Source organism: Lynx canadensis, chromosome A1, assembly GCF_007474595.2.
Source record: "Lynx canadensis isolate LIC74 chromosome A1, mLynCan4.pri.v2, whole genome shotgun sequence".
NCBI classification, from domain to species: domain Eukaryota; kingdom Metazoa; phylum Chordata; class Mammalia; order Carnivora; family Felidae; genus Lynx; species Lynx canadensis.
In genome coordinates, this window is record NC_044303.2 from 35,847,212 (window position 1) to 35,873,469 (window position 26,258).

The following is a 26,258-nucleotide window of genomic DNA, read 5'->3' on the forward strand; positions in this document are numbered from 1 at the left end:
CCAAGCGGGCTCCACACTGACAGGCCCATGCAAGACTCAATCTCACCAACTGTGAGATCATTACCTGAGCGGAAATCAAGAGTCAGGCACTTACTCGAATGAGCCATCCAGGTGCCCCTCAATAAGCCATGATTCACATCGAATCACAATTTCCTCAACACCTTTTATAAAATAAAACCACTAAGTACCCTAAGAAATACTGTACAGGGTACCCTGAATATTCAATGAACTTAAAAAGAAAATGACCTTCTGACTTAAAAAAGCATCAAGGAAAATGTCCAGTGTGATATCAGAACAGTCATGTGTTGTGACAGGTGAACAAGTTAAGTGGCAGAATTACACAGGGTGGTTAAGTTCTACATTTTTAAAAAAAGTGAATTCAGATTTTATGCTCAAAAGTTACTTGGTTTGCTTTTAAATTAACCCATTCTCACCACAGAGAGGTCATTATCTAGAGATTCATTTTAACAAAAATTAAAATAATTATCTTAAAAATACTTCACATTTTCATTTTAAAAAGTGTTTTATGTCTCCTGAGGCAAGGCAAACAAAAGCAAAGATAAACAAATGAGACTAGCTCAAACTAAAAAGCTTTTTCAAAGCAAAGGAAACCATCAAGACAACTAAAAGGCAAACCTATGGAGAGAACAGATTTGCAAATGACAGTATCCAAAATACATAAAGAACTTATAAAACTCAACACCCAAAAATGAATAATCAAATTAAAAAAATGGGCAGAGGTCACGAACAGACATTTTCCCAAAGAAGACATATGGATGGCCAACAGACACACGGGAAGATGCTCAACATTGCTCCTCGTCAGGGAAATAAAAATCAAAACTACAGTGAGATATCACCTCACACCTGTCAGAATGGCTAAAATCAACAACACAAGAAACAACAGGTGTTGCTGAGGATCTGGGGAAGGGGAAGCCTCTTACACTGCTGGTGGGACTGCTAACTGCTGCAGCCACTCTGGAAACCAGTATGAAGGCTCCTCAAAAAGTTAAAAATAGAACTATGATGCAGCAATTGTACTAGTAGGTATTTACACCAAAATACAAAAATACTAATTCAAAGGCATACATGGACCCTGATGTTTACAGCAACATTATCTACAATAGCCAAATTATGGAAACAGCCGAAGTATCCATCAACTGATAAATGGATAAAGAAGACGTGGTGTGTATTCCACACAATGGAATATTACTCAGCTATAAAAAGGAATGAAATCTTGCCATTTGAAATGACCTGGATAGAACTAGAGTGTTTTGCTAAGCAAAAGAAGTCAGAGAAAGACAAATTCCATGTGATCTCACTCATACGTGGAATTTAAGAAACAAAACAAGCAAAGGGAAAAATAAAGAGAGCGATCTCTGTTAGAGAAATAATAAATGAAAGGACGATTATGTATTAATTAAATAAAGCCAAGAAACAGACCCTTAACTATAGAGAACAAATTGATGGTTACTAGAGGGAAGGTGGGTAGGGGGATGGGAGAAATAGGTGAAGGTGATTAAGGAGTTCATTTGTTGTGATGAGCACCAGATGTTGTATGGAAGTGTTGAATCACTATATTGTACACCTTAAGTTAACATTATACTACATGTTAACAGGAATTTAAATAAAAACTTTTTTTAAAAAGTGATTTTAAAAGACATTTATTTATTTCAGGGCAATAAAATGTTTGTATAATACCATAATGATGGACACACCCCTCCATACATTTGTCCAAACCCAGAAACTGTGCAACACCAAGAATGCACTGTAAACTACGGAATTTGGGTGATAATGTGTCAGTGCACGTTCATTAACCTGAAATGTACCACTCAGGGGCTGGGGGAGATGTTGATAATGGGGAAGGGCATAAATGTGGTAGGGGGAATGTATATGAGTAATCTTTGTACCTCCCTCCCAATATCGCTGTGAACCTAAAACTGCTCTAAAACAATAAAATATATATATATAGTTTTAAATTCCTCAAACTTTGTGCATGCTTTATTGTCCTTAACCATATATTTTCCCTTCTTTCTTTTTATCTCTTCTTTATTTCACATATTCATTTAGCCAATATCATGTGGTCACCATGTGTATCATGTATCATGTGTTGCATCATGTTGTATTACGGTAACAAAAGAGGAAGGATACTGAATTTTGTAGGGTATGTATTTCAGAGAACTCTCTCTCAAAGTAGAAAGAAAGGGAAAAGGAAGCATTATCAACTGGCCTCAGTATGGTGCCTTCAGAGCACAGCTGTGGAGGAAAGATGAAGCCTAGGGGAAAAGGAAGACTAGAGGAGGAGAGGGTGGCAGGCGTTGCTTCATTAAAGACCTAAGCCTGGGCACATGGGAAGGAGGGAATTATAGAAAAATCTGAGGAAACATTTGGGCGTGATGGGTACGCTCATCATCTTGATTATGGTGATGGTTTCATGAGTATATTTATATGTCAAAATGAGTCAAATTCTACAAATTTTAAATATGTACATTTTATTATATGTCAATTTTTTTTTTAAAGGCCTAATGCTACTCTAAGAATTCTGGACATCCATGTAAAAGCTATGGGGAACAAATGAAGGACTTTAGGGAGGCAGTGAAGGAGAGTCAGTGGCATTTCACACTCATTTTACATACTCACAAGATGTTCCCTACAATCAAGCTAAATCTGTAGTCCTATTATAAGCAAAGAACCACGCTCTTATTATATACAAAGGACCAAGCGTGTCCATATACACAGAATACATTCCTATCCTTAAGCGAGTAACATGGGTCTTCCTCAACTCACTTTTAAAACCAAACTGGGGCTCCTGGGTGGCTCAGTCAGTTAAGCATCTGACTTCAGCTCAGGTCATGATCTCCAGGTCTGTGAGTTCAAGCCCCACGTTGGGCTCTGTGCTGACAGCTCGGAGTCTGGAGCTTGCTTCAGGTTAGGGGTCTCTCTCTCTCTCTCTCTCTCTCTCTCTCTCTCTCTCTTTCTCTCTGCCTCTCCCCCACTCGCATGCTGTTTCTCTCTCTCTCTCTCTCAAAAATAAACATTAAAAAAATTTTTAAACCAAACTTCAAAAATGCAAAAAAAAATCCAGCAGATATCATAAGTAAAAGCAAAGAGATAAGTGAGAAGCATTAAGAAAAACTGCAAGTAGGGGCGTCTGGGTGGCTTAATGGGTTAAGCCTCCCCTTCAGTTCAGGTCATGATCTAGAGGTTTGTGAGTTCAAGCCCCACTGCAGAGCTGTGCTAGCAGCTCAGAGCCTAGAGCCTGGAGCCTGCTTCGGATTCTGTGTCTCCCTCTCTCTGCCCCTCCTCTGCATGTGCTCTCTCTCTCTCTCCCTCTCTCTGTCTCAAAAACAAACATTAAAAAAAGTTTTTAAAAGGAAAACTGCAAATATTTACAAAGGAGTATCATATAGATTACATAAGGAGCTCCTACAAACTAGAAGGAAAAAAAAGATAAGAGGCAAACAAAGGATAGTAATAGGCAATTCGAAGAAGAAATAAAAGTAATACATAATAACTGTTTCAATTTCATCTCATAACCAAGAAATATAAAGTAAAAAATATACAAAAACAAATGAAAAAGGATAATATTACATATTGGTGATTGTACAAGAAAAAAAACCCATACATATATTGTTCATAAAAATATACATTGACACTCCTCTTAGAAAGATAGTTTGGCAATAAATATCAAGATTAAAAATATCTTTTACCTAGCATTTGAAATTCTGGGACTCTTTTCCAAAAGTAGTACTAATAACAAAGCTAACCTTTATATAAAGAGTTTATTATTACAAGATGATTTACACAAATTCACTATTTTTAAATACTCAGGACAACACAATGGAGGTAGGCACTATCACTGTCCCTCTGACTGGCAGACTAATGACCCCCCAAGTATAACCAAGTACCAATCCCCAACGCTTTTGAATAGATTATTTTACATGGCAAAGGGACTTTGCAGACTTGACTAAGAATCTTTAAATGAGATTATCCTGGATTATCCAAGTAGGCCCAATATAATCACAGGGCCTTTATAAACAGAGAGGAGAGGGTCAGTGAAGATGTGATGACAAGAGCCACAATGACAACTGACCATGAGCCAAGGAATGTGAGCAGCCTCTAGAAGTTTGGAGAAAGGAAACAAATCCGCAGCCTTCATAAGGAATGGAGCCCTGATAACCCATTTTGGACTTCTGACTTCCAGAATTAAAACATAATCAACTTCTGTTGTTTGAAGCCACTAAGGTTATGGTAATTTATTATAGCAGCAATAGGAAAAATCCCATTTCATAAATGAGGACATTGAGATACAGAAAAATAAACGACTACCTAAGAACACACAGCTAATAAGGTTGGCCTCTGGATTTAAACCCGGAGTCCCTATTCACCATGTCTATAAAACACTGCCTTCAAATGCATAAAGATGTAAGCAGAGTTACTCTTTCAAGAACCCTGGGGACATAAAATTTAATGAATATTGACACAATATTTCTGAATAGTATATTCAAATATGTACACAAGGATGTATACAAAATTATTATTTTAAAACCCTCCAACCAACCATATTTTTTTAAGGAAATAATTAAAAAGAAAAAGTCATAGTTTGAGACCATGAAATACCACATAAGAATCTAAAACCGGTACATCATGAAAATAAAGATCTCCAAAATATATTTTTTATAATGAAAAAGTTTCAGAATAGTTTTTTTCTAAATGTTCATATGAACACGCACACATTTGTGAGTACAAAGAAACAGGACTGGAAATCCAACAAAATGTTAAAAATAATTTTGTATTCTGTGTGGAATGCAGTGAGTTAGTGAGATACAAGAAACTTCCACATTGTATTCACCATTTTTATATGTTATTTGAATGTTTTACAACAAGAATATTAGGGTATATTTTAAAACAAGGCATTTTTAATGCAGGGAAATATGCATAAACTTCCTACATTTTTTTTTTTGATTAAAAAAAAAATGGAGGTCTCTACTGCAAAAAGTTTAAAAGCCCTGCCCTACAGTGACACCAAATGGTGGCAGTTCAAAATACAGTACACAAACACGACATTTGTTCAATTCAACCTTCCTATGAAAGATTTGATCCCTTTGAAGAACAGGCAGCTTAACGGAATTAAATAATATGGAGACATATACTCGAAAACCTAGAATTTTTAATCAAAGAAAGTCTACTGCACTAAGTTTCAAATGCAAATTTTTAGGCATTTTTCCAAACTTCAACTAAGCCTCTGATCCCATTGAATATTCACATATCTTATTTCTCACACAGTTAAACCATGATAATGTGAGAACAGAGATTTTACCTAATGGTTTACTGATCAAAGAAACTGCAAATATTAAAAAAAAAAAAATGTCATGCAACTAAAATCAAGTTCTACTCAATGGGAATCAACTTTTGGTAAATAGGCCATATTTTGGGAGGGGGGGGTGAGGTGGCGTTAGGGCTAAAGAGGGAAGGAAGGAATCCAAAAAAAGAGACAGGCAATTGGTTTAATGAGTGAGAGTCTCTAGGAGATATATTTTCACTTCTTATTGACAGACAATTAAGTTGAATAAAGCATGAGGAAAGGGCACACCAAATAAAAACCACTTTCTCAGCAACAATAAGAGTTTTATCCTGAACCGTCCAGGGAAAAGAATATTTCAAATTAGGCACATCAGTCAGTACTCCGTGTCCTCTGCCCAGAACCTAAACCAACAAATAGAATCAGCATGCCAACTGTCTCATTCATTTCAAGTTACACAAAAAGACACAGATATAGACTACCTCCCAGAGAACTCCTTTAAAATACCATTTGACTAGAATCTTCAGTCTCTCAGCATTAAATGACAATTTTTTCAGATTTGGGGTGGGATATTACTTTTCATATGCCAAAATCTGTCGGAAAACATAGGACATGGTAGTATACTTTAATCGGCTACAAAAAACAAATCAATTCTACCATTAAACTGTTAGGACCTGAATTCACAGCACCGGAGATCAATTCCAAAAGGTACCAGCCCACCAAATGCCACCACTGTTATGATCACAACTAGACTACAGTGCACAGACAAGGCCAGCTCTTGAACACCTAAGAACTGTCCTGCTCAAACTGGCCAATGTCCAAGTCATAAGGATTGCAAAGAAAACTAGTTTGGGAAGATTCTGAATTATTAAAATAATAGATGAGTGACTAAACCCTTAGTAGCAGCATAAAAGGACCTGTATCTAGTATTCATTCATTAAAAGACTTTTTTTTTTTTTAAGGAATCGAGATAGTGTCTGCATTAAAAATTTTTGCTTCCAATTTCAAGGGAGAAATAAAGTGCATATGAAACACTATATTATAGGAAACCTGGAGGGAATACAAACATGGTTTAGTGACTGAAAGAAAGCTTCAAGGGCATACAATTTCATGAATATTGACACAGTATTTCTCAATAGTCTATTTGTATACCACACACTATATAGGACACAGAGTCCTGAAAAGTTGTATCCAAGTAATACATGACAAAAGTAAAAGATATTTCTAATTTATGTGTTGTATCTTATATATTCTAATTGGTCTTTAATTGACACTGGTTACCAGGCATTTTGGATGTGTTACTTTTGTACATTCCCTTTCTACCAAAGAGAAGATAATGTAAGCAAATTCCAATGTCCCGGTGGGGCGGATTTTTGCTTATTGTTTTACCTAATTCTTGAGTGGAATTAAAGTTGATTATATAATGCAAACAACTATGGTAATTTTATAGTGTCAAATTCCTATGTTTGTTGAAATGGAATACACCTTTCTGAGAATTCTAAAATTCACATGAATTACATTAATAAACTTATATAATTGGATAAAAGAAAAAGTTAAACTGACAAGTAATGTAACTGTAGAGTTTCAAGTGATTTTGTTAAATTGAAAACAATGTAGAAATCAACCGTTACAGAACCTGAAAATGATACAGAGCTGAAAGTAAGCCTATCTTTGGTGAAAACAAATGAAAAGGCAAGAATTGGCCCTATTTGGGGGTACAAAGGTTACCCTAACCTATGACTACCCTTGTTTTTGATATGGTGATGATTTTTAGGTGGAAATGATTACTACTTTAAATCTAAGTTTAGTCAGTAAGTAAATGCTCTTCTATGAAATCAAAGTCATGTAGGAATCTGCAGTTCAGTTTACTTGGAGTTAATAGCCCATCTTCACTACAAACATGTTTATTACTTATAAAATTAAACAGTATAATGAGAATCATAGAAATAAACATGATAATTATAATCAGTTTCCTGAAACTACCAAACTATCATATTACTTATGTAATCTTGATAAATTGAAAACATATCACTATTTAAAGAACTAGCAAACAATATTGAGCTTTTAATCCAGAAAGAACTAAAATCTGCAGGCATTCCACACTGTTATACAATTTTTGTCCATCATGTTTTTTGGTAATTCTGCAGTATTGTTTGGAACTTTAAGCAGGTTTATCCCCCTTTAGGCAGGGGGGAAGTATCTAAGAAGTAAAGGGAGACATATTAGGAATAGTAAAAACCTGAAAGAAGGTAAAGTTGAAGAACATTACAATTTGACGATGCACACACACAGACACACACTACATACTATATATATTATTGTTTTTTCCTGTCAACTTTCTCCTTTCTTCACTAAAGCAATTATGTTTTAAAACATTAGTACCACACAAACTAGAATGTACAACAATGGGTTCAAGAACATTCACAATCAACATATAATAAAACACTGTTCATAATGTCTCTAGCAGATGTTTTCAATACCATTACTCTTTCAACATTAAATTCCATTTTCAGTCAGGTATGACCTGGCATGGAATGTGTAGATTCAAGGTCAAGTTTGAGTTGACATGTCCTAAAATGGAAGTGGTCTATATCTGTCTTAAAATCAAAACTATAACCTCTGGCACTAATATCTGGAAATATAATTGCTATATTTAAATTTCTGGCCCCTATGAGAATACTGCTTGTAAATCATGGCTCTTTGATGTGAACTCCATATTTTCAAAGGCGGACATAACCTGCCTATTTTAAAATAACTGCAAGTTTGAGCTCATTCTTCTGTGAAAATCACTAAAACGTGAGAAGAGTTTTACATTTTTCCTGTGATGATATGCAATGTAAAAAGTTACTTGCTACATAGACATTTTCATATAAGCTTATATGTGTTTCAGATTTAATGTGAATAGGAAATATTTTTATATTACAATTTTACATCATATAATTTTCTTCAAGAGTCAAAAAAAGTTGGGCCAAAAAAAAAAAAGCCCCAAAATTCTGCATAGTCTGTGGTTAAAAATGTAATGCAAATTCTCCCTTACTCACTTATACCCAATGGAAGACACTGCAGGTAGAGCATCAAATATGGAGCAAAAGAAAGACAAAATGATCAGGTAATAGAATATAAAGCAAACAAGGAAATACAGAAAAGAGAAAAAGAAGAAAATGGTACCCTAGAGAACTGGGTTTAAAAAAAAAAGTTTGTTTTTTTTTTTATAAAGAAAATAAGTTAAAAGTTTTATAATAAAAATTGTAAGACTATGTATAGGAAAAACCCCGCCTTTTCCTTCCCCTTATGTGTTCTAAGCAGAGTTTTGTGAACTCAGGAAGGTAGTGCGGGGAGGGCTGAAGACAATAGGTTTATGAAGAAATGGCAGCAGTTTAAGCAGTTTAAGAGCAAATGCCAACAACATGCAAAATATGGTATGCAGTCACAGTCCTTTAGTTAGCCAACCCACATCTTCATAATTATATCAAACACAAATTCCATCATGTCCCTGGAGGTTGGTAATAGAACTTCAGATGAAAGGGAAAAAAAAATAATCTTACATACAAAGAATCAAAACACTACAGTATCATCATGATGACTGAATGTAACCAACCTCAAAATGATTATGTAATGATAGGAGAAAAGAACAGGAGAAAGCAAGCTCGATAAAAATCTTAATTTTAAGTTGGCAACACAGCTAATATATGGCACTGGCAAGAATTTTCACCTCTGCAGACCCCCAACTTCTATAAATAAAATAGGAGACTGGAACAAGATGATTATCAAGGTGTCTCAAAGATTTTTTTTAAAGGTATTCCTTTTTCACCCTTATCACCAAGGAGGAGACTGTACTTCTAATTTCAGAGTCTAACATGGGAGATGAAAGGAAGTGAGTGATTACAACAAGAAACTGATGCTGCTTTTGCAATATGTTGGCTTACGATGCTCCAGCATTAACCATAAATACTCTCGTCAGTCATAGGAGTGCAGTTTTCATCTTACATTTTGACATGAAATTGACAATAACGACAAGAAATCAGGTTTATACTTTTTAAAAACTCCTTGGACTTCATTTGTGGCTATAGTTTCAATATACATATTTGAAATCAAAATAATTTCCCATAAATATCCTTAGGTTAAAAAAAAAAAAAAAAGAAAAAAAGCAAGATGGGCTTCAAAGCTTTATGGGACAATCCTGATGTGAAAAGGCCTGACATTTTCTTTCCTGCATTGCCTGGTATAAAGATGCCCGCACAGGAGAGTTAACGCCAAAAGACAGTACTTACCACAACAGCAAACTGCTCGGGTTCACATAAGTCGTTATAGTCACTCTTGAACTGAGACAGTGAACTTAACTGTTCTTGATCTGGAAGATGCTTTATTAGGTTCTAAAAATTAAAAACATAAAATATTTTCACTAAATGTGCTTCTTGCACTCTAGATAAATCCATCAATAAACTATTGGAAAGAAACCACTAAAAAAGTCAGTCTTCAGTTTTATTTCTAGGTAACCTCCCTTATACTCAGCTTTACGCTACATTCTCTGCATCTTGAAAGCAGTCAATTTTCCTCTTTACTCTCTAGAGTTATATATTCAAATCAAGCACTACTGAATGTTTATTTGATTAGCTATATAACTGAGAAAGAAAAACTCCACCTATACCAAAGGAACAGCTTTCTCACCTGGGTAAATGTGATCAATTACATTTCAGATTGAGTGAATTAAATGTCAGATATTCAAGCAAAGCCAAACATATTTTAACACTTCATCCAGGGTGATAAAAGAAATTATCATATTACTACTAAAAGGCAAGAGAAAGAAATGAAATCCAGAGAACTTTAATGAAAGTGCTTGCAAGATTTAATCAACATGATTACAGTTTTAATAACAAAAATGAAAGTATCTCTAAAACGAAGACAAAGTAACTTTTCTGATGTGGAAGAAAACTTGAAAAGGTACTAAAGACATGGAATGATATACTTTGCAAATAAAAAGCTTCTGAAGAGATCGTTTAGGAATTTAAGTGCCTGTTGCCTTTGGCCTGGATCACCTCCCATCCAGAAACCACAGGCTTGCTTGGTTATTCTGGTTCCTCTGTCCATGAACAGTCTTTCCCAGGCCACACACTTAAGGTCAGGCAAACACTCCCAATGAAGACCAAATAAACAAATTTTCTTCCCTGTTATAAAGTAATGATTATACAGTCTTGTGGACAAAGTCTATATAGATCTTACGTATCAAAATGTAATTGATTTTAACAGTGTCATTACAAATTAGTGTCCTGATATTAAAATTAAGAAAAAGAGTGGTTGGTGTTCACAATCCCAAATTTTAGCATCAGTATATTGTCTTCAAGCCCAAAGTCAATACAAGTTATAATTCAGCCTACATCATGCTCTATATATTTATGGGGAAAACGCCCCCAAAGGTGTCATTAGTTAAAGACATTGTTAGAGAATGTTATTTATCAAAGTAGTTAGATCAAAGAAGTTTTGGACTCACTGTGTACCTTTGGACAAAAAACTTGGTTGACTGGCCGAAAACAAACAAAAAAAGTGGCAATTTAAGATCATCCCTAACAAAAGTATTTACTATTAATACTACCAACTGAATAAAAACAATGCAAGTAGAGGATTTTTCCATATAAATAGAAATTTCTCTTATTAAAATTGCCTGAAGCCAAAAGACCTGGTTATTTGTGTTTCTTTTAACCATTCTAGCTAACAGCTGGATTGAGTTATTTATAATCAAGCTTCTGAATTTCTTCAGTATCCTGGTAGATGACCATCAAATCCCCTTAAATATTATGAGTTAATATATAATCTTTTATCATGTATTTATTAATTTTTCACTTCATTATTTTTGCTTTGTAGAGTAATGAAACTATAATGATTTCTAAGAATACAGGCCCAAACTTCCTGTGTCTCTCTCTCTTTACCAAAGTTACCAACCTTCCATAAATCCTAAGGTCCTTTCAGACTAAACCAACTCTTCACAGTTGCCCACATACCCACAGCTTTTCCCTCACAGCTCAGAGTATTACTAGTGCCAGAATAACTGACCTTTGCTACATATTAGTCACAGAGCCCTATTGCCTTTTCTACATCCATACTGTATTCAGTCCTGAAGTACCCTCACCTCCACACACACACACACACACACACACACACACACACACAACACACACACACACACACAAACACACACACACACACACACACACACACACACACACGTACCCTCACCTCCACACATGCACAGCACTCCCTTAACCCATCATCTAATCTATACCAAAAAAAAAAAGTCTTGATACAGCCATCTGTACCTTGTATTATAATTTTACACACACACACACACACACACACACACACACACACACACACATCATTTCACTTGTCAAACTAAATATCCCAGAAAGGTAAAATCGATGTTTAATTGAACCGACCACAATGCCCTGCACATGGGGGGGGGGGGGTATAATAAAATAGATGCTAAATGAACTAATTAATAAAAGACAAATGAAGGCAAACGGGGAGAGAATAAGTTAGAAGGATGACATCAAAAATGACATACTACTGACATCTGGTTATATATGAATGAGTAACTAGATATGCCAAAACAAAATCGTGACTGTGAACATAGCTTACCAAAATGATGATTGTTATAAAGTAAGGTTTTCCCTGTGCCCTGTGAAAAATAGGCAGTTCTTCACTTTACAATTAGGAACATATTGTTTTTATTTAATTTAAGAGGGCACCTGGGTGGCTCAGTCAGTTAAGCGTCCATCTTTTGATTTCAGCTCAGGTCATGATCTCATTTTTCGTGAGTTCGAGCCCCATGCGGGAGGTTGGAGATCCTGCTTGGGATTCTCTCTCCCCCTATCTCTCTGCCCCTCCCCACTTGCACTCTCCCTCCCTCTCTCTCTCAAAATGAATAAATAAACTGAAATAAATAAAATTAACTTGAGACTTCAAATAGCACAGAATTCTTATTTTTTAATCAGCATATAAATGTCCAAACTAAATTTTTCGATTTTAAATTCCTGAGATGGGTTTTACATGTAGTAGGTGTGGCAGGCAGAACGATGACCTGAACCACACCACTCAAGATGTCCACACCTAATCCCCAAAACTTGTAAATAGGGGAAATTTCCCTAGATTATCAGAACTGCAGAATGTAACCACAAAGGTCCTTAAAAGTGGAAGAGAGAGACAGAACATGGAGCGAGAGGGAGATGTGACCATGGAAAAAAGAAGAGAGTCAGTATCCTTTGAAAGTTGAAGAAAAGTGTCCCAAGCCAAGGAATGTGGGAAGCCATGAGGAGCCAGGAAAGATAAAGGGATTTTTTTTTTTTAATCCTATAGAAAGGAAGGCAAGCCTACCAACACCTGGACTTTAGCGCAATAAGACACATGCCAGATTTCTATTCAACAGAAATGGAGACTAATAAATTTGTGTTATTTTAAGCTACTGAATTTATGGTGAATTGTTACAGCAGCAATAGAAAACTAATATATTAAGAAATTATATGGAACTGGATGTTCTTTGGACATGAATTTAAAAGTGCAAATTTCCCATCTCTACACACAAAATCCACATGAATATCCAAAACATTCGTGTAATCAAGTTAAAAGCTACTCTGTAAAAATTCAATAAATGCATCAAAAAAAAAATACAAACATGTATGAAGCAGAAAAAATTTTCTTTAAGGAACTTGAAATTTACTCCCAACAACAAGTCACATTTACGATCCACAGTTAACAAAGACAAAAACCTAGTAAAAAGAAAGTGCTTAGAGAAAAAAGGCTCAGGGAAGAGTTACTGAATCAGGTGTATATGAGTCTCATACCCCTACTGGGATTATATCGCAACCACCTTGGGAAGACAAGATAGCAGAAGCAAAACCCAAAACTTTCCAAGATACCATTCATTGATGGATTAAATGTCCAAAATAATTTTAAACATGTGTTCACACTAACAAATAATCTCTGGTTTCTTTTTGTTGCTAAAAAGCCATTTTTCTAAGTACATCCACTATAAGAATGAAAGATAGTAAACTGAAGATATTATTCTCTTCCTATATAATTTGTGGTTTGATACTCTGATTTTACAGTTTATCAAGACACGCATTATTGATGTCTTATGTGGAATTCAGCAAATAACTCTGGCACCACACTAGCATTCCTTAAATAATACTGTGGGTAGACACCATTTAAAAAATCTGGCAGCCTCCTGAATGAATTCAGAATGCTATGCCCACAATTTCTAGTACTCGTAGGAACACAAATGACTCAAGGAAGGGTGGTTAATAAAGGTGACTCTAAATGAAGAGAAAAGTCCCTCAATCTTCTGCACTGAATCATAATGCAACTTTACAAGATAAGAGCCTAATAAAAACATATTCTGAAAGCATTATACAAATAAACTTTAAGTCACATGTTACTAACCTTAACTGTAACAAAAACAAAAACATACATGTTGAATTAAACAATTTGCCTTTCAAAAACAGTCATTTAAAATAATTGAAATGTAATCATTTTGATAGCATTATATTTAGTTGCAGTTAAGAAAAGATGCAGAGTTTTATCTCCTGGCAAAGCAGAAGTTATGCTAAAACTAATTATGCAGCAATGATTTTCCAGTTGAATGATTTGGTTTAAGAATTTTGCTTCACTTACAGATTTGTATTTAATGAGAAGCTTGCAATGAAATATTGGAATTTAAGCTCTCTGCCAGTTTGTTTACCTGAATCATAGACTCTGCCAACTGTGTTTCATCCACTTCCAATATCATCATTTTGATTTCCTCATATGGCACCCGAAAAGAGCTCAAGAAGATTGCTAAAAGGGGGAGAAAAGGGTTCATAATGAGTAAGAGAAGAAAAGAATTTGAGATGTAGTTCTATGTATAAAATCAAAACTAATTCATAAAATGAGAGACTTTAAACATTAAATATAATGACTATGGGAGAAATTTTCATTAGCACGTTTTCTACTCTAGTTTTAGAACTAGTATTTAAGCAACAGCCCTTTATTATTATGCTGGTTCCAAGGTTGATTTTTATTGCTTTGTTATTAGCCTATCACAGGAATGGTGCCAATTTTCATATGATAAAAAAAAAAAAAAAACTGAAATATATTTGGTACACTATAAAAATATTACATTGGAATGAAAAGAACCATAAAACTCCAATATGCACATATAATTTTTGTCTAAACATGTGTATTATTAGGTTTTATAATATCCTACAGCCCTACTAAATAGTTCAGAAAAAAATATTTTAAGAAAACTGGCGAGTAGTGCATTTACACTATTGCAAGTTATAATAGCACTTTGCTCTTTAAAAACATTATAGACAATATGCCAGAAAAATAGCCTTTATATGTAACTGAAGTTTGAATATCGAATATTGGAAAACAAATTTTCCTGGGAAACCATACAAATGGATTATATTGGGTAATATGTTATTACTGAAAATTCCAACATCATTTACATTTTTTTCTAATATCTCATATGTCTAATACTAAACCACAGTGATCTTCTCAAAAGCTACTGAGGTAAATAAGGATATTTTCATAGTATTAGATTTAATGCTTTTGCCGTTTCCCCCCTTGATCTACTATTACTGTGTCTCTTCTTCAGTGACAGATGTCACTCTGTGAACATACTCAGAACTTGCTACCGCTACCATTTATTTTATATGCTGAACTTATGTCATCTTGTCTGTAGATCTTTTCACAGACAGTATTTTTTACAAGATTTAGAAAACATGATCTTCTTTTTAAAGGCTATCTTTAGGCTTCCATATACCTGAGGACACCATGTATCATTTACAGATGAACAACATGTTCAACATCAACACCAGCTTCACTGATACATTTCTGAACTCAAATAGTTATAAATAAGGGATAATAGTGCTAGAAATTATGGATGGGTATAATCCTTAGTATACCAACAAATGGAATAAAATATCTAAATGTTATTGCAAAACAGATTAATGAAATTACAAAATAAAAACCCTGTAGTAGACGCTGAAAAGCAAAAAATATAGTAACTATATGATCTCAAAGAGGTCATCAGTAAATAATTAATGGGAAGAGAACAAAATCTAAATACATACATCATGTACAAAACCAGTTGCTTATGATTGCAGAATTAAATGTAAATATTAACAAAAACAAATACTAAAATAAATTTAACATGACAATTTAGCTCCTTTATGGTAAGAGAACATCTTAATCATATAAGTTGTTGGAAAATATGTGAAAAGAGTGATCTCTAACAACATAAAAGGAAAACAAGTCAAAGCACCTTAAACAATTAAAAAATAAGGAAGCTGAGGGGATAAATCTGCCTCAAAAAGCAAAGCATTTTTTTTTCTTCATTTAGAATACCCTGAGGTCTAAAAAGGAAAATGAGCAAAATGTATGTAACCTTATGGGCACCTGGGTGGCTCAGATTAAACATGAGTCTTGATCTTTGCTCAGGTCATGATCTCAAGGTTCATGAGATGTCTCTGACCCTCCCCGCTCATGCTATCTGTCTCTCTCAAAAAATATAATCTTAAAAAATATATGTAACTTTAATTAAAAGAATAAGAGAAAAAAACAAAACTAATAATATGTAATAATGTGTTAAACCTTAGGAGTAAGCAAACTGAGAAGGCAAAGTGTTAAAATACACCTGAATTGCAAATTCTGTAGGATTAGTAAGATTAATCAGAATCTTTGAAATTATTAATTCCCTTTGAGAAGTAATAAATTCTACTCAAGAAACCTAGTCTATGGATACAACAAGAAGATATAGAAAAGATTATAACATTTAATACAAAGATCAAAGGATAAAATTACTCTGAGGCATAACACAGTCATGGAGAGAAAGAAAAATTATACTTTTACATATTTCAGCCACTAAGACAGAGTGGAGAGATGCCCTGGAATTATCTACTTCCTCCTCCCAAAAAAGGATATTTTGGATCTCAACCAAGAAATATCCTTAGCATAGCATTAGGTATAGTGCTGTCCAATCATTATGCTGTACAACTGGAACTAATGTAACATTGTGTGTCAGCTATAACTCAAGAATAAAAAAGAAACCCTTGAAATATCTAAAAAATATACATAAGTGTGTGCATGTATTTAAATCTTAAATCCATTTCTGAGCTATCCTTAAAGGAAGGAAAACAGAAATCCTGGGAGAAAAAATATTCAAGGAAAGATTGAAATAATGGCCAAGGGAAAAAGAAAAAGATTACTAAAAAGAAACAAGATTTGGAGGATTTTTTACTTTTTGAAAGTAAAAAATATATATACACACATACACTAATGACATCGAAAACTCAATGTATGGATTAGATATAATATAAAGAGAAAACTGAGCACATGAAAGACCACAGGCAAAAAAGCAATCCAAAACACAATTTTAAAGAGATGGAAAAATAGTTGGTTAAGAGATACAGAAGATAAGTAAAGATACCTTAAAAATGTCTACTTGGATTTACAAAGGGAAATCACAAAAAAGAACAGAGTTGAAAGAAATCTTATTTGAAGAGAAAATGTCAGAATATTCGAGAATTATAAAGAGACACAAATCATCAACAACACGAAGGCCCAACAAATCCCAAATATGATGTATTTTTTTAAGCCACTCTAGAACCTTGCAAAACACGAGGCATTGGTAAGGTTAGGAAGTAGGAACATTCAGGCGCTGATGGTAGAAGAATAAATTGGTACAAACACTGTCCAGATATCTACTTAGAGGCGGAGTCACCTAACTTTTTCTGCTGAGAGTCACATAGCCATTATTTTAGGTTTTCTAAGCTATTCAGGCTCTGTCACAACTACTCAACTGTGCTATTGGAGCACAGAAGCACCCACAGACATTATGTAAACAAATGTCCTGGCTAAGCTCTGCTAGACTGTGTCTTAACAAACACACAATGGGCATATATACCACAATTTCTTTATCCATTCATCAGTTGATGGACATTTAGGCTCTTTCCATAATTTGGCTATTGTTGAGAGTGCTGCTATGAACATTGGGGTACAAGTGCCTCTATGCATCAGTACTCCTGTATCCCTTGGATAAATTCCTAGCAGTGCTATTGCTGGGTCATAGGGTAGGTCTATTTTTAATTTTCTGAGGAACCTCCACACTGCTTTCCAGAGCGGCTGCACCAATTTGCATTCCCACCAACAGTGCAAGAGGGTTCCCGTTTCTCCACATCCTCTCCAGCATCTATAGTCTCCTGATTTGTTCATTTTGGCCACTCTGACTGGCGTGAGGTGATACCTGAGTGTGGTTTTGATTTGTATTTCCCTGATAAGGAGCGACGCTGAGCATCTTTTCATGTGCCTATTGGCCATCTGGATGTCTTCTTTAGAGAAGTGTCTATTCATGTTTTCTGCCCATTTCTTCACTGGGTTATTTGTTTTTCGGGTGTTTTTTGGGATGAGCACTGGGTGTTGTATGGAAACCAATTTGTCAATAAATTTCATATATATAAAAAAATAAAAAAAAAAAGAAATAAAGAGCAGCAGAAAAAAAAAAAAAAAAAAAAAAAAAAAAAAAAACACACACAATGGGCAAGATTTAGCCTGAAGGCCATAGTTTGCCACACCTTGCCTTAGTACCACCAAAAATGAGAAACAACACAGAAGTCAATCAAGGGTTAAATGAATAAAGTGTAACAGTCAAAGAATGTGTTAAAAATGGCAATAAAAATGAATATACTACAGCCAGATGCATTAATATGATATGATGTTGTTTATATAAAAGTCAGTCAGTTAAAAACTAAACAGCTTATTTAGGAATATGCACATGGTTGGTAAAACTATAAATAAAAGGAAGGAAATATTTAAACCAAGATTTAAGAGAATGGTAACTTCTCATAGGAAGGGATATAAAATTGGAAAAGGTCATATGTAAGTCTTTAAAGTATGAGTCATGTTCTATTTCTTTAGCTGTAGGTGTTTGATTTATATCATTAAATGGAACATGCATTTTCTATATTCTCTGATAATAGGTCATAACAAAAACAATTAAAATAATTTTAAACGAATAATATGGAAACAAAATGCATGGGGAAAAAGGGTGGCATACTGTGTGGTAACAGATTAAGCTTAATCAAGTGAGGTCTGGCTCCTGGGAGCTACTCTCAAAAGCCCTGGGAATGTCCTGCCTGATAAGAGTTTCTATGTTTACTGGGGACACTGGGTCACACTAGACAGTCTATGCTAATAATCTGAGTTATGGTGGGGATTTTGGGTCACACAGTATTAACCTGTCCTCCTGAGGGTCTGAAAACTAAGGTCAATACGCAGTTTTGGGTCAGGTTCACCCAAAACAAGAACCAGTAAAAACATTGGACACCAAGGCTTAAGTGAGCCTCCCTGGTTGGCAATAACCTGTGACTATTATTATACATCATTGCTAGGAGAAGCTAGAGATGTCCATGGGTGAAAATTTCGTGCTCCAAACTCTCCTGGACACCTCCCCATGTGCCTCTTTCCTTGGCTAATTTTAATCTGTACTGTTTAATCATAAATCAAAGAGTTTTCAGTCATTTCTGTGAGTCCTTCCAATAAACCATCATACTTAAGATTGGTCTTGGGGACCCCCAAACTTAACTGGTGTCAGAAGTGAAGGTGGTCATGGAGATAAAAAAAAACAACAAAACTGCAGATGAAAACCTACTATGATCTCACTTGCACATTTATGTAAGTACAACAATAACAGAAGTAAATATAAATAACACAACATGCATAACTAATATAGTAACAACTATATAAAAAGATAAAAATGTTAACAGAAGGGTTTACTGTGTGAATGGACATCATTTATTCCTTTACTTTCATCTATATTTGTAATTCATTCTCTGCCTTCCAGTATTAATATTCTACAGTTAAAATAACATGCACATTAAACACCTATATCTATAAAGACTGAACAATTTTTTTATAGTTTATGAATAAGATTTCTGGCAAACATTTGCTCTAACTAAGGGGGAAAAAAATGACAGAAAAGTTGAAAATGGCCTAATGCATAACACACAATTCAGAAGACAAGCACAGATCCTTAAAAAACAAATTAGAAGTTACTGAGGATAGGAGATACTCATTTAAAGCCTCCAAAAGACCCGTTAAAGTGAATATTTTTACTAACATGCATCTTATCCTTCAAAATGTGACTATATAGGTCCCACTGGAAGCTTTGAGTTCAGTGAAGAAATGTAAAGTGTGCAGATTTTGGAACCAGTCACACATGTTTTCTTCAAGGGAACTTATAAATATTTAAATCTTTACATTAATTCATAGATTCCAGGGTTCCTCCCTTTAGAGCTCTAATATTCCAAAAATCTGGTAAAGCATATGAACCTTGTAAAACTCCTGAGGGCTCTCTTGATCCTCGAGTGCCTGGAATTCTTTTGTGCTCAGCGCAGGGTCTCTGCCAAAACCTTTATGAACTCAAACATAGGGAACCTAACACACTTTTGAATAAATAGGTAAATAAGAGAGTAGATTTTACATCCTTTCCTCAAAATTCTATCAAATATTTCAGTTAAGAGAAATCTAAGAGAATGTATTGCAGATTTCTAAGTGGCAAGACTCTGTCTTGTCCTATCACAAGACTCTTCCCACAACTCAGTATCTCAAAAGACTGAATTTCAAAGACAAAAAACAGCTGTGAATCAGATTATAATTATGGTCAAGATTATAGGTTGCTAAAGCTTCTTAAAGCTTAAATCATAACACTTGCTACAATCAGAGAGGGCAAGAATAATCCAGGAATGGATTACATCATAATATGAATGGCATAAATTCTGGACTTTTCAATATTATACTTTAAAATGTGTTTAATAATTAAAAGAATATATATATTTTTTTTCCATATATTCAGCTAAAGCAAAAAAGACAAACAATATCCTTCTCCATGAAAATGTGATTCTGTTATCTCTAAACAGGAATAGTGTATGCTATACCTATTATTTTCAAAACAGGCAACCTTATTCAAGTCACTGAACGGTTATACCCATCTGCAACGTCAATGTTACTACCTATGTGATAGGGTTGTAGTTAAGATTAAAGGGCCAAATTTAGAACACAGAAAGGTAATCAATAATTATTAACCAATGCAATTCAATGTGAAATCCCATTTAGCACATGTTCTGTCATATATAAATAATACTAAAGTCAATTATTCAACTTTGAGATAGATATTTAAGCTAACTTATTATGACTGACTCATCTAAAAAGAATTCTATGTAAGGGGCGCCTGGATGGCACAGTCGGTTAAGTGTCCAACTTGATTACAGCTCAGGTCACGACCTCACAGTTCCTAAGGTCAATCACCGCATCTGGCTCCACACTGTGCGGAGCCTGCTTGGGATTCTCTCGCTCCCCCTCTCTCTCTGACCCTCCTCTGCTCACTCCCTCTCTCTCTTTCCCTTAAAATTAAAAAAAAAAAAAAAAAATCCATTTGAATTGGTACTGCTCCAGGACCCCTAACAAGGCTGTTTAGAGTCTAGACTAGGAATTTGTAATGTGGGTCATAGACACTTTTCAAGAAAATCTATGTTTTTCACATCACAGAGAATATAATTTTTTTGTCATTATCTAAGTTAATAATGCTTTGAAGCCAGACAATGTTCCTTTAAGGGGGAAAATTCCCTGAAATGCCTGTATCATGTAACAGTCCCCCAAATCTCAGTAGTCTAATCATGCACACACATACACATACACGTAAATTATCTCTAATTCAGACTACATGTCCATCACACATCAGAAAGACAGAGCCCTGATACTTGTGATCTTCTCATCAGGGTAATAGACACCATTTTGACTGCCATACTGGGTGCAGGGGAAAGGGCACTGGAGTTTCTCACACCACCAATAAATGCTCCCACACAAAAGCTATCTCATCTCCATTTATACTATCATTGGCCCAAGCAAGTCACATGATGACATCTAACTTCAAAGGTATCAACTTGTGCCCCAGAAACAGAGAGCAATATCTTGGCCAATAGCATTAACGTCTACACACTATCCATGTGGATCTTGGCATACCTACACTGCAGAAAAGGGGTGGCCCTCTGTCAGAGTAAGCAGGAAAGAAAGGAGATCGCAAAACTTTCACAAAAGGAATGTCAACTCTGTCTTTCACGCTTACTGCCTCTAACATAATTCCCTCTTTAATCAATAGCATGGATCTTTATCCTCTCACCAAAGAATTTTTGTTCCAATACTTGCTAAAAGCTCTCTTGAGGCATGTAATAATTGAAAGGAAGACTAAAAGCCATGTTAACTTTTCATGCCTCTAGATTCTCCACATTGCATCCCTCTCATAACATCAGAAAATAACATACATATCCTATTATCTCAGTTCCAAGCAAACTATCTTTGATGCATTTAAGTTGCAGTTAGAAATGAGTTAGAAGCAAAACTCTTTGCCCTCTTCTCCCATAGTAATTCAGTCAGAAAGACAATTCAATGCTAAGTATTTAGCTCCTGTAACAGTAATTAAATCTAAAATATTTCCAGTCATTACTTTTGAGGAAAGGCTTTGAACTGCTCAGATGGGATAATGGAATTCATTTTTCTCATCATCCTAATTTCCATTAATATTCCAACCTCTTTTGTGTGTGATCAAGTATCAAAAATAATAGAGATTCAGAGGTATAAAAGAAATAATCCACTACTATTTTTTAAAATATGATGTTGTCACCCAAATTCCTTGTTATTTATATGCTTAGACAAAGGATAGCCTTTTTTTTTCAGCTATATAACATATACTTTCATTCTAAATCCTTTCCTTAGCTTTTTTCCTAAAGTACATTATAATTTGAAAAATTTAACCCATCATTTGCTTAAATGAATTATCTGTGAAGTTATTATGCAAATAATAAAATATTAAAATAACATAAAATGAAAAACAAGTCATAAAGAAATAATTTAAAGGAACCACCTCCAGTGTTTTGCTAATGTAATAGTATTGAAGTTTGATACGTACAAAGGTTCTGGGCAATTTTAGAATCTAAAAATTTAAGCTCTTTAATTTTTTTCTTAATAGCTTTCTTCTCTTCCAAATCTTCCTCTTCTCTTCTCTCTGTAAAAGCAAGGATAGATCCATGTCAGTAAGGCATTCAGCAGCAAAAGGACGGTTTGTGAACTATTATCAAAGAATACAAAAAAGATACAAATCTTTTAAAGAACATGGATATAAAAATAATAGACATCCCAAGGCCTGTTTCAGATAGGCACTGGTGGTTCTTCTGCTAGAAAAACTACGAGTAAATACGTGAAGGTCTAACAGAAAAACTAAAAATAAAACTGATTGCATTATTTTAACCAATATCATTGGGCATAACAATGAGAACACTTAGCTCATATGAACAGTATACAGGACACAATTACAGAAATAAACAGACTTACACTTAGGGTAAGTTAAGAAGTTAGCTCAAAGAGTGCTAAGCAAACACACACAGCTATTTTATGTCTGATATACCATGCTTATTTAAAAATATAGCTCATACTAAACCAGAAGAGTAGATGGTTTATTATTTGTTTTCCATATCTATAAAAACAGTCAAAATTTGATACTTAGCTTACATTATCTGAGTGTTTTAAAATCAATAAATGCATCTAGCCTCCCTCTCCTTAGTAAAAGAATAACAGAATAAGCATCATGCTAAACACGAATCTATGACCTGTCCTCACAGCAAGGTATAGGATAGTCAAAATTAAGATCTGTAACATCCTATCATCTTCCTTCTCCTTTGTGTTCATGGGTAGCTCTTCCGGTCAAGGCCAATCATACAAAATTAGGATCTTGATAACAAAGAATAATGGAGCAGTGTTTGTTAGATATGTACAAATAAATCACTAATACTGGGGAAATAGCTTCTAAAAGAATCTTCAAACATATAAGAGGGCACATTATGTTATTTTTCTATCAAAAAAGCCTATTATATGTTTTGTTACATAGTTTGAGGGATCAAATTTTATATTTTTTCTAAATATTATCTCTATCATTTTATTAATAATCATCTTTTTCAACCAATTTTATATTACACTTTTATCCCACATTTGTTTTTCTGGGTTTCTCATTCTGTTCCACTGCTCTAAGTACTACTCCTGATCAACTATCATTCTGTCTTAAGCACTGCATGATATATCTTTTTTAATTGAATGTTCAAATCATTTTTCCCTTTCTACATTTTCTTTCCTTTTCTCCTTCATTTATTTTTCTACATGAACTTTAGAGTAATTCAAAAGTTCCAAAAATAAAATTCATTTGAATTGCATTTGACTTGCAAGGCATTTATAAATAGATTCAAGGAGATTTGATATGTTGACAATTTTTCAAAATTCCTAGTCATCAACATGACATGTGTTTATAATTATTCAACTTACCACAGTGATCTTCCTAGGCAACCTATATACTCACTGTTACTATTAGGTGTCCTAAGTAAACCCAAATTATACTCTTAAGTATGGGGATGGGAAGTGGAGGGAGTGGTTAATTCTACCTTTCCCCACTATAGTTTGTAACTAGTTATGGCTGGTATATAAAAACTACTAAATTTTGCATACATGCTTATCATCAGTAATTTCGCTTATACTTTCATTCAAATGAATATTAAGCACCAATTAATAGGGGTTGTGCTAGGCAATACAGATACACTGTTAGACAAAATAGAGACATCCTGACCTCACAGAATAGGGGGAAAAAAAAGAGTTACAGAGAGGGAGGGAGGCAAATCATAAGAGACTCTTAAGGACCTGGAATAGACTAAGGGTTGATGGGGGGAGGGGGGGAGGGGGAAGTAGGTGATGGGAATGGAGGCGGGCCCTTTTTGGGATGAACACTGGGTGTTGTATAGAAACCAATCTGACAATAAATTATATTTAAAAAAATAAATAAAGACCAACAGCAGTAAATTCAAAGCAAATGCCAATTACAATGCATGGATATATATGTAACATTTTATTAGAAACCAAAGCTAAATAAAGAAGAATCCCATAACCCATACTTATCAGGGACAGTCTTCATGTAATAAATATCTAATCAAAAGCTTGAAGGAGAAAAGGAGTTAGGTAGGAGAGAAGATTTTGGGGTGGGAGGAGGAAGGATCAGATAAGGGAAGGATAGTATTTGGAGATCTAAAGGTGCAAGAACTTGAAGGGTACAGAAAGAAGAGAGAATAATAAGAACAGAGAATATTGAGTAGAAGTAAATGACACCAGAAAGTAGCAGGGACCACATCATGCAAAACCTTTTAAGCCAGGTTAAGACGTCTGGATTTTATCCTCCAGACAATGAGGAGCCACTGAGATTTAAGTGTGTGACAGATATCAAAATAACTGCATTTTAGAAAAAAACTCAGGCTATGGAAAGAGTGGAAAAGTACGAGGGTAGGAGGTCAAGACAGAGGGAGTTACAGAAATCCAAAGGAGAAAAAATGGTGCCCTCACCTGAAGCAGCAGAAACTGGGATGGACAGAAGGGATGATTTCCAAAAGGAGAATCCAGCCCACATCTGTCTCCTGAATTCCAGAGTGAATACCCAGGGGTCTACTTTCAACATCTCTACTTGGATGTCTAAGGGGCACCTTGAACATCACATGTACACACACACCCTCCACACCTTCTCTTCTCATCTCAAAAAAATGGGAATGCTCTTGTTGCAACTGCTGAACTCAAAATGCTTGAAGTCATCCTGTTTTCTGCTACTTCCCAGTTGACTCTAACTCAAAAATGTTCCTTGAGATAAGCACTCCTTACCATCTCCCCAGCTACTGCTTTTCCTACCATCCTTTCTCACCTGGTTCATAACTGCCTTCAACTCATCGCCCACCTCCTGGTTTGACTGACTGCAATCTCTTCACCACAAGGCAGCAAAAGAATCCTGCTTTCCCTTACTGCCTTATATGGAATAGCAACTCCCACCCAGTATTCCCAATCACCATTATGATACCTATTTTTCTCCTCCAAAGCACTTACTCTTGGCATACTATCAATTTACCATTTGTCTTTCTTCCCCTCATTCCAAAAAAAAAGTGTTTTAAAATGTAGCAACTTTGTTCATCATTATATCCTTAGCACCAAGAGTATGGTCTGAAACATACATAGCAGGTATTCAGTAAATATCTGTGGGATGTAGGTTTGTATGTGTGAACCTGCACACAAAAGGGAAAAAAAGAAGGGCACTCGGGACAACCAGGCAGATGATAATGGTGTTTATTTCATTCATCAAGAAATGAAAAACATGTTTAAATACTCAAGTTTTAAACACGTTGTGCTTGAGATGCTCTTGTACATCCACACAGTCATGTCCAAGAGGAGGCTGTATGTACAGATGTGGAAAAGAGAAACCTGGAATGGAGATACAGGGCACAGTCCTACCAGTTAGTCCACTCGCTGTCATAGATTTTTCCAGTTACCACCAAAAATGACACATTTGTCACCTTACTCCTAGTAGTTAACAAAATGAGACAAAAGGTTTACAATTTTCAGATGAAGGCTAATAAAAATTATGTTAGTAGACTTCCTTTCCATAACCTGACCAAATGGCAATCCTCTACTTTTTAGAAAATGTACATTTTTTTTTTACCTTCATCAGGAAAAAAAAAAAAAAATCCAGCATTTTTTTTTAATCAGTTCATTTCTCAACACCAATTTCCTTTGACATTCTGAAAAATTTTCTAGCCTATTTAAAGAAAAAAAGTTAAAGAAACTAATAATTTTAAGCATGTTCTGACCATCTACTAGGCATTGCCCTGAACACTTTCTGTTACACTCCCTCGCATAATTCTCATCAGTACTCATACTACAGCTATCACCATAATCACAGTGAGAAAAAGAATGCTTAGGGCAAGTAACTTCAAGCAGCAGATCTGAAGACAGTGATCACAAGACTTCCTCTCCAATATTCCTTCCTCTAGTTTCAAAATATGTTAGGTGTCACATTAAAATA

General features: G+C 34.8%; 1 protein-coding gene across 1 annotated transcript in view; it reads right to left on the bottom strand.

Moving 5' to 3' along the window:
- Positions 1-26,258, bottom strand: part of DIAPH3 (diaphanous related formin 3) — a 510,843-nt gene that overhangs the window by 268,445 nt on the left and 216,140 nt on the right. Inside the window, 3 exon segments of the mRNA XM_030311865.1 lie at positions 9,571-9,672; positions 14,031-14,125; positions 22,293-22,388. Of these exon segments, the coding sequence (XP_030167725.1) occupies positions 9,571-9,672; positions 14,031-14,125; positions 22,293-22,388 (293 nt within the window).